The following is a 9,210-nucleotide window of genomic DNA, read 5'->3' as shown; positions in this document are numbered from 1 at the left end:
TCCCCCCATCCACTCATCCCACTGACGACGTCGCAGTTCTGTTCGCATTCCCGCTGCCTTCTGTGGCCTGTACGGCCTGCGCCCATCCTATGAGCGCCTGCCATACTGCAATGCATTGAACGCGCAGGATGGCCAGGAATCCATTTCCTCTGTCCTCGGCCCTATGACAAACTCCGTTTCTGGCCTCAGAGTCTTCACAAAAGCAATCCTGGACGCAAAGCCGTGGCGAAAGGATCCCCTTGCCATCCGGAAGGAATGGAGCTGGAAGGAATATGCGCTCTCGGATCACGGTGAAGGGGGCACATTATGTTTTGCAATAATGTGGGATAACGGCGTCGTGAAGCCGCATCCTCCCCTGACCCGCGCAATGCAGATGACAAAACGGGCTCTCGAGGCCGCGGGCCATAAAGGTGATCATCATCAGCCAATTGACGCTACGGTGCCCGGTCGAAATGCTGACTGCGATCCCTTCTTTACGTTAGTGATTGACTGGGAGCCTCACCGTCACCTGGATATTTACAGGAATGCGGTACGTTTCCTGCATGAACCGGAATTGGTGTCCTAGCGCGTAGTGGAAATCTAATGCTGTCCCGCAGGAGGGCATCTTTGCCGCGGATGATGGGCACGACTACCTCACCGCGTGTGCCCTGTCCGGAGAACCGCTCATGCAAACCATGAGTCCCACAACCGACGCACATGAATATGCACTGGACGAGCCTTTCGCACGAACCATCGTGGGAGAACGGCGGCACCTGAGTGCATTCGAGGTTCGTAGCTTCCATACACTTACTCTGGGACGGATGCCAAATATCGAACATCGTGGCGGTCATGATCGCTTATCTCTCCGAGTAGCTCTGGCAATTTCACCAAGAGAAGCGCGCGCTCAGAAAGTCGCATCTAGACTACTGGGAGGCCACCGTGTCGAGGACAGGCACCGGTCGCCCGGTCGATGCAATCATTAGCCCCGCGGCGGCCTATACAGCGTGCCCTCACGGCTGCAACTCGTCCGTGCTGATTCCTCTGGGACCTTTTATTTCTGACTCATCGTATAATCTTGTACGTCACAGAGACGCTTTTTACACAACGTTGTGCAATGCTCTCGACTATACCTCCTCTGTCTTCCCAGTTACATTCGCAGATGCGGAGCTAGACAAAGCCCAACCGCCGCACCAGTTCCGAAATCATGAAGATGAGGCTATCTATAAGTTGTGTGCGTGTACTCATGACTATTTACTTTGTCTTCCCGTGCTGATGAGTGATGATTTCAGACGATGCCCAGTTGTTCCACGGTTTACCGGTTGGACTTCAGCTGATCGGGCGGACCCTCGAGGAAGAGGCGGTTATAGCGATGACTGATATTGTTGATCGTGCGTTGAAACCCATGAGACAATAGGGCGTAGCGAGGGAACAGAGAGCAGTGATAAGGTCTGCGTGTGTATATCCAAGTCCACAATAGTGGCGAAGAAGTCTTCAATACAACCACTGATTCTCCCACAACAATACACGCACATGAATCATATCGGCGACGAATAGAACAGAGTGGCTCTACATGAAACGCGCCAAGAGATCGTCCACGTTGGCTTCCTTCCACCGCTTCTCCGTCACCCGCAGAATATCCGGGAACCACCCTGCCATCTCATCCTCTCGGTCGAGCACCATGTACGCGAGTGCCTTCCCACTCATCCAGGCGTGCACCATGCCCTCGCCAGAGTACCCTGCCGCGATCCACTCCCCCGGCGCAGCCAGCAGCGACCTGGGCTCCTTTTCCGGCAGCCTCGCGGGCTCTGCGCGCCCAGAGACTTTCGTAGGCAGTCTGCCCACCCAAGGCATAAGGTCCGTCGAGATCCCCAAAATGCCGCTCCACTGTGCCTTGGTTCTGCCGGCGCCCCAACGCGCGTCTTGTTCTCCCGCCGGCGCGGTTTCGCCGCCCCAGTGTGCTGCCCCAAAGTACAGCGGCAGCGCGCCCGCGAGGTAGCTGGCGGACGAGAAGCTGAGCGCAGCGTCGTCCGTGATCCCGATGTCGGGGAGGTTGCCGTCAGTCGACTGCGCCCAGCCGCCGCCGAACATGAGCTCGTGCTCGCCCGCGAGCCGCTGCGTGAGGTAGTCGTAGCCGCTCTCGCCGCGGTAGAAGACGTAGGAGCGCAGACCGTCGAGTGTGGTCTCGCCCAGGAGCGTGCCGGGGCGCTGTGCGGACATGGTCCCGCGGGCCGGAATGATCTTCGCGCGCATGGGCTCCAGAAGGTGGGAGCACCACCCGTTCGTGGCGTGGATGACGTGGGTGGCGGTGATGTTTCCCCGGGGCGTAGCCACGGTGTAATGGCGCGCGGATCGAGTGGGTGCCTTGATAGCTGTGCATGGCGTTTGGGTTGCGATGTGAAAACTGCAAAAAGCGGACGTGAGGCACGGGCTAAGTTTGGGAAGAAGCCATTCACTGACTGTCCTGTGTGTCTGTCTAGCAATCGGGCCAGCACAGACGTCACGTATCGATATGGGTGTAATGCACCGCCAGAACCGTATATGCAACCCACGACGTCCTCGGACAAACGGTAATTCTAAAATTCAAGTTGAGCATATAGCAAGACGGCCGGCAATCCAACAAGCAAGCAAAAACGATGGGTTAAAATTGGGGGGCGAGGCACGAGGGTATCCTTATCCTCAGCGATATCCAACCGCTATCTGGCTCCGGATTGAGACATACCTTAATTGCGTCCTCCTTATCATAGTATCCGAATGTATTCGACTCGATGGGCATGTCAACCTTCCATTTAGAAAGTTTCTCTTTAGCCTCAGAGAAAGCCTGGGGGCAAGTGAATACGTCGATGTGCTCTGTTTCACGGCACTCTGATTCTTTCAGGACGTCCTCAGCTTCCGCGATGCGTTTGATCTCGTTCAAGTGGGACATGCGAAAGCGGATGGTCTGCTGAGCGGCCCATATGCCGTGTTTCTCCTTCAATTCGGTGTAATCGTGGTAGAGAGGGGGATTGATATGGCCTCCATTTCTGTGAGCGCATGATAAGAGTGAGACGCAGCGCACTAGACATAAAGGAGCTGAGTACACACCTGCCGGTGGCACCTGAGCAGACCTCACGAGCCTCTAGCATGACTATCGTCACATTGTCTGTACGACCGAGGATGTTGTAGGCGACAGATGTCCCGGTGATCCCAGAGCCGATGACGACAATGTCGACATGGGTGGGGAGCTCCTTGCCGGATGAGGAGATAGCGACAGGCGGGACGGTCCAGAGCGGCAGCGTCGGGTTTGGAACGGGAATCCCTGGCGAGGTCTCGATTCGGTCAGCCACCAGGTTGTATGCGCGGCGGAGACTTTGGAGGCCAGCCAGAAGTGCGCGGGCTTTGGATGCGACGTTGCCCATGACTCTGAGGCTCGAGGCAAGTGCCACAGGTCCACTGGAGGCCTCGGTATGAATGGCAAAGACTCAGAGTACGAAAGATAAACCAATCACGACCGAGAAGCACGGAGAAGTTGATGCATGTGCGGTGCGAGCTAAGAGCTTTTCCCGTAGGGTAGGTGCAGCAACTTGAAGATGATCATGCTGAAACACAAACTTGGTCGATGCGAGCCCCTGCAAATTACACAGCTCAGTGAAACGTACCTGCGTAAGAGCCGGAGCTAGCTGGCAATAGAAAGTGTGTATTGGGTGAGCAGATTAATGCATTCATTTGCGTCGAGCGCCTCTTAGAAACTCTGGCGGTTCGGTTGAAGTACAGCTTGAAACTACGTTCGCTCGAGAGATATGCAAATTTGTTCACTCAGATCTTGAAATATTTGGCCAGACCGAATGATGATTCGATCCTGGTCATTATTGCGGATGTTTGAAACGGTTCAACAACGCGTCAGCCTTGTACGACGTCCAACAGGTACCATATATGCAATGCTTAGGGCTCGCGATCTCAGCCCATGGCATTTCACTGGCAGCTAGTAGTACTAGGAACCAGAAAACTCAAATCACCGTGGCCGTTCTAGGGGTCATTTATCGAAAAGTGTTGCCATCCTGTGTCATTCATGTCTACCGAAAATACCTCTCGTGCTTCTATCATAACTCACGGAGTTCCTCACTCATGACGGCCATCTATGCATGGGCTAGAGGCACTCGCAACTCCAGTCTAACTTTGACGTGTCATTTTGGAACAAACTCGATTGGAAACAACATCTACAATGTGTCGTGCAAGACATGAACAACTTCTTTCTGGATACGGGCCAGAAACTCGGTCAGCTCTAAATCTGGAAGTGCAGAATGATTCAAAGCCTGAGTGAGTTGTGTACGCAGCTGTCAAGTAATGGATGAGAGCAGCAATACTATTCATAAACCCGACAAACAAATACCCTCAATAAGGCCTTTCGCCGGATTGCGACCTTGTTTGTTCGGCTCTCTTGCTCTTCTTTTGCATGGAGTGCTGTTAGATTCTCTGCTATCCTCCTACCTTCCACGAGCACATCCTCGGGCAGGTCAGCAAGCCTTGCTAGCTCTAAGCCTACCACAACTACGTCAATATCATCGATGATTCAAACCATGTGGCGAACCATAATGGCTCATATCTTCGGGGGCGCCGTCCACAATTCTGGTGAGTGTTTAATAACGCCATAAACGCGAAGTAGATGGTGATACCTGTATTGAAACGTCATCCCGAAGTTGGAGTTTGTTCTGCGAGACCTCTGCAAAACGGATAAAATCTGGTCTTATCTGCGGCATGGACATTCGCTTTACCTGAACAGCTAGATGTAGGCTAGTGGACAAAATGAGACAAAATGAGATAGTGAAACATGATCATTTCGCGACTTACTGAACAATCGAGGGCTGGCGTGATAGGGTAGTCGTGAGTTCTTGGAAATGGCTGATGGTGATGAAGTCATAACACAATTACGCATTCGAGGAAATATGATGGAAAGGCGGCCAGGTGCTCACGTGGCAAAGAAGACATAACACTTTCAAGTTTGTGTTACCTGGGGTTTTGTGCGCCTCACAATTAAGGTACTCACTTTGATTTTTATGAGCTCCTCGGCGATCGCGTGCGAGATTCCGACGCCCTCGCTAGGGGAGGTGCCGCGGCCAACTTCGTCAATAAGGACCAATGAATCTGCAGTGGCAATGCCTAGTGAACTGTGTGAAGAGATGTTTTTGTCGGTTTGGACCTTCACGCCACACCTAATATCATCGCAGAAGATGCCATCTCGTTGGAAAACGTGCTCAGACTCTTTTCCATGTCGTCATCATTTGACAGGCGAGTAAGAAGAGCATCATGCAATCTAAACATCCACATGAGTAGCATGAAGCGCTCGAAAAGCTGAACAAACACCTGAAACTGCCGTATTCTGCCGGGATGAAGCATCCACACATTGCCATGGTCGTCAGTAGGCCGATTTGCCGTAAGTATGTGCTTTTGCCTGAACGAGTATTTGAATAGATAGGGATTTATTAGCATTATTTGAGAACGCACCAGACATGCTACACCCAGATTAGATCGAAATGAGCAGTAGTAGCCAAGGACAAACTGACTTTGGGCCTTGCACGACTTGAAACGAAGACGCCTCACAGCAATAAGCATCGTTTGGTACAAGAGTTCCAGCCGCTTGCACGGATTCTAGGACCGGATGACGCCCCGCTTTGATTGCCAGTGTTCCCGTGAACTCAGGGCGTACTATGAATATTTATGAGACAGCCTATGTTCATTGAGATCCAATCACTCGCCATAATTTCGAACTGGAAGAATCAATAACCTTCGAGTAGCAATGCGATCATGCACTCACGAATAGAAACATGCGCAAAACACCAGAGCATATCAAGAATGGCAACGGCTTCTGACGCTTTGTACAAAGCGCCAATGTCGAGAATAATCTCCGCAGTCAACTCTTGTATAATTCTATCGGAGGTGCTAAATATCCAGGTCAGGCATTCTACCCGACGGATGAGAAGTTCACCTATCACTGAGAATCAAAGTCTCATCCAAAGCGTCCTTCATTCGAGCATTTCGCTTCTTCTGAATTTAAACCCAGTTTACCATATCCATAAACCTGCAATGCATGCAACTTACGAGTTCTAATGAAGAAAATAGCCAGCGTCCCTTCTGCTTGTTGACGTTGAGAAAGCCTCGTGGGAGTTCACCATCCAAGTCATCCTTCTTTAGAGCAAAGACAAATCCTGCATCTTGCGAGATTAGAGTGATGGGAAGATTATGTTGATGTGAGAGGTCGCGGTTCAGAGCGAAGATATCGCCAACATTCTCCTTGTAGGTCTCTCGCGCAACGTCCAGTAGACGATTGAAATTAGCCTCGACGTGCAGATCATGAAAAACTTATACATGATGATGAAGGCCACCATACGCACCTTCACAGCATACACACGAGCGTTTATCGCACCAAGACCTCCCTGGGCGACTCTAAGTAAATACTGAAAGGGATACAGACCACCATGACAGCACCTTTGCTGGCGTGGCATCCTCATTCAGGCTTTCGCAGATGAGCCGTTCGATTTTACTCAATCGGTCGTCGGACACCATCTGGGGTAAACTGGATGAGGATGGCCCCAAAACGAATTGCACAACATCACTACCTCTGCTATGATCCTCAGCATTTGAGACCTACTTCCTTCGAGAGCCTTTGCAATTCCCGGTAATACGTTCACGATGTTACGCAGATTCAGCATTTGAGCCACACGAGCCGCAGCTGGTTTGGCGGTGCTCGCCTCCCGTGCTTCTGACGAAGCGAGCTTCGGAAGCCGTATTACGATATAGAGCGAGTGATAGCAGATTGCGCCACATACTGAGCAAATGAGCTTGTCAAGATCTATTTTGTTCAAAGTCTTGAGGGCTTGCTTCACGTCATTGAAACAACACTCTGTCTGGACAAGTTCTATCATAAAATTGAACAATATTATAGCCATTAGAGGGGTATTTTATTTCACCTTCAACAGCATCTAAGCGTGCCTCTATGGAGGAGTGAACTACAGGTTAAATTTTTGTAAATTGCATGAATTTCGGTGCAGCACGAGAGGAAATACCTGTGATGGGAGCGAGAATATTTGTACGTATCAAACGGGCGCCCATGGCCGTATGCGTGTGGTTGAATAGTCTTACACAACATTAGGGTCAGCAGTGCCACCAGTCGATGTCATATTTAAGCATACCCAAATAATGAGTGGGAAGATTTTTTGTAGGAAGCATTGCCGATAAGCTCAAGATTGCGAGCTGTTTCTGGATCGATCATCATTGTTCCGTCTATTGGGACATATCTTATGAGAAGCGAAGCGGCTGAAAATCGTAAATTTAGCTTTGCTTCCGCATGTTTGAAGAGTGCGCTAGCCGCGGATAGAGCATAGTATCTACTCAGCCACGTTAGATGAACTCTGATTTAGAGGGCGCATATACCCACTTGCTCGACACGGCAACGAGCATAGCCGCACGTTCGTCATCGTCAACAGTAAGCTGGTTTACGAATTCCAGGCCTGCGATTGACGTCAGAGACGAAAAGAGAACCATGAGTGCAGCACTTACCAGCATTCTCATTCCAGTATTTTCTTGAAACAGACTCCATCGGTACGTTGAATTCTTCCATCAGGCATTGCACAAGAACAGATGTCGACGATGGCCTCTTGCTTCCAGAGGCAAGTGTAGCATCGGACACGGACAGAAATGTATCAGGTACAAGTATAAGTGACGGCGCGCGAAGATGTATCTGGTGCAGTGTCTTGACATAGGTGGGACTGTCCGCGAGCTATATGGAATAAGAAATCTCTGAGGTGGCTCAACTGCAGGAAGACCGAACGCACTTGTGCCAAGAAAACTCTCCCGGTTTCTTTCTCCAAAGCAGAAATACCGACTTCGCGAGCCACCCCGCGACCTTCCAACACGGCGATTATATAATTGGCTTCATGCCTAGAAGACGCAGCCGTTTGGGGTCTCGCAGTCGTCAGCCGTGACTGGGCAGTCCACCCGTGAGATATGCCGGTCTGCGGATGCGACGACGACGGACGTGCTGACATTTGCCGACCAACTGAGGACATTGGAACAGACGCAGGTACGAGTGAGATATTGACTTGAAATGAAAAATCGCGACACACGAATTGCCAGTACATATAGTTGTTAGGTCACATGAATTACGCGTCGGAGTCCGACGCGGTCAGGTGGTCGCGTTTCATGAGTGCACGTGCTAGGTTTTACTTTATCAGTGTGCCATCCATGTCATAGCGACTCTTCACCGAGAGCAGAGAGGTTTCTCCACGGGCATATGTTGGTATTCATTTTTGTCACCTTAGAAAGGAAATTGGATACATAATGTTGTGGGATTTGCTGTGCTTTGCCTTATCCTACCCATAGCCACAAACACAATTTCACATTGGTCTCCTTCATATCCACAATTCATCATCATGACAAAGTACACAGTTGTAGTCATATGATGCATTCATTTTGTGGTTGTGGCACTAGACCTCACACTACATGGGTACTTGTGAATGGCAGACAGAGCTCATGTTCATTGAGAATGTATTTTAAACAGACCATTATGTTTGGTAGGTTAATATTGTACATATTTCTTTGCATGAAATGTTGGTGTACTGACTTCACAATTTGATCTTTGTGAAGTCAGTGTGACAGCTATGGGTGTTTGTTTCCTATTTAGGCAACAGTGGATTTCTGCTCAGTAGTGATATGGAAGTTATATGATGGATTTGTTTTGTGGTCTTTCTTATTTCTCCTATGTTGTCTTTATACCAAACTTGTCATTCTCTGTTATATACAGCTTCATACAGCATTGTATTTGACTATATGTATCCAGTTTGTTCAGATAATGACAGCAATTGAGGTTGTGAGTAAAGTTTTTTAGATATGTTTGACATTTCATCCACTCTTTAATTACTACAGACAATTGCAATATCTTCTTCATTTTGTCTGTTGATGATACCATACCCACATCAGGAAAACTGCCCTGTACTAATTAGAACTACTTAGTTATAAATGTTGCTAATTAGTGGAATTAGTATTTTATACTAACTAGTACAGTCCCCAACTAATTAGGCAAGGTTAGGGCAATTATGTAGCATTTAGAACAGCATAAGAATCAAATAGTGGCATAGTTTTAGCAGGTATTTCATTTATCAAACAGCTCATTGACAATTATTTCAGCTGTATCAGCATATATTTGCATGGGTTGTTGTCACAGAATTTCATGGTGTCTATCTTATCTTCAGCGTCTAGATG

The 9,210-nt window shown here is 49.4% G+C and overlaps 3 protein-coding genes across 3 annotated transcripts; 1 reads left to right on the top strand and 2 right to left on the bottom strand.

Annotated features, from left to right (window-relative positions):
* Positions 1-163: 163 nt before the first annotated feature.
* FIBRA_05848 (uncharacterized protein) lies at positions 164-1,393 on the top strand (the record flags this gene model as incomplete). Its single annotated transcript, XM_012327595.1, has 5 exons — positions 164-529; positions 597-767; positions 853-1,004; positions 1,068-1,210; positions 1,269-1,393. 5 exons carry the CDS (start codon positions 164-166, stop codon positions 1,391-1,393), a joined length of 957 nt encoding a protein of 318 aa, XP_012182985.1.
* Positions 1,394-1,545: 152 nt separating this feature from the next.
* On the bottom strand, positions 1,546-3,374 carry FIBRA_05847 (uncharacterized protein; the record flags this gene model as incomplete). Its single annotated transcript, XM_012327594.1, has 4 exons — positions 1,546-2,380; positions 2,437-2,552; positions 2,699-2,999; positions 3,061-3,374. The coding sequence occupies 4 exons, from the start codon at positions 3,372-3,374 to the stop codon at positions 1,546-1,548; spliced, it is 1,566 nt and encodes a 521-aa protein (XP_012182984.1).
* A 798-nt stretch (positions 3,375-4,172) lies between these two features.
* On the bottom strand, positions 4,173-8,018 carry FIBRA_05846 (uncharacterized protein; the record flags this gene model as incomplete). Its single annotated transcript, XM_012327593.1, has 24 exons — positions 4,173-4,289; positions 4,346-4,494; positions 4,544-4,581; positions 4,629-4,675; positions 4,728-4,746; positions 4,804-4,817; positions 5,000-5,112; positions 5,166-5,266; positions 5,317-5,404; positions 5,458-5,465; positions 5,517-5,658; positions 5,768-5,892; positions 5,939-5,997; positions 6,052-6,288; positions 6,345-6,386; positions 6,439-6,516; positions 6,570-6,725; positions 6,780-6,868; positions 6,921-6,959; positions 7,017-7,087; positions 7,143-7,337; positions 7,388-7,460; positions 7,510-7,729; positions 7,785-8,018. 24 exons carry the CDS (start codon positions 8,016-8,018, stop codon positions 4,173-4,175), a joined length of 2,454 nt encoding a protein of 817 aa, XP_012182983.1.
* Between the last annotated feature and the right edge of the window lie 1,192 nt (positions 8,019-9,210).

This window comes from Fibroporia radiculosa, assembly GCF_000313525.1.
Source record: "Fibroporia radiculosa TFFH 294 genomic supercontigs, scaffold5478, whole genome shotgun sequence".
In the NCBI taxonomy this organism is placed as follows: domain Eukaryota; kingdom Fungi; phylum Basidiomycota; class Agaricomycetes; order Polyporales; family Fibroporiaceae; genus Fibroporia; species Fibroporia radiculosa.
This window is presented reverse-complemented; position numbering and strand designations above follow the sequence as displayed.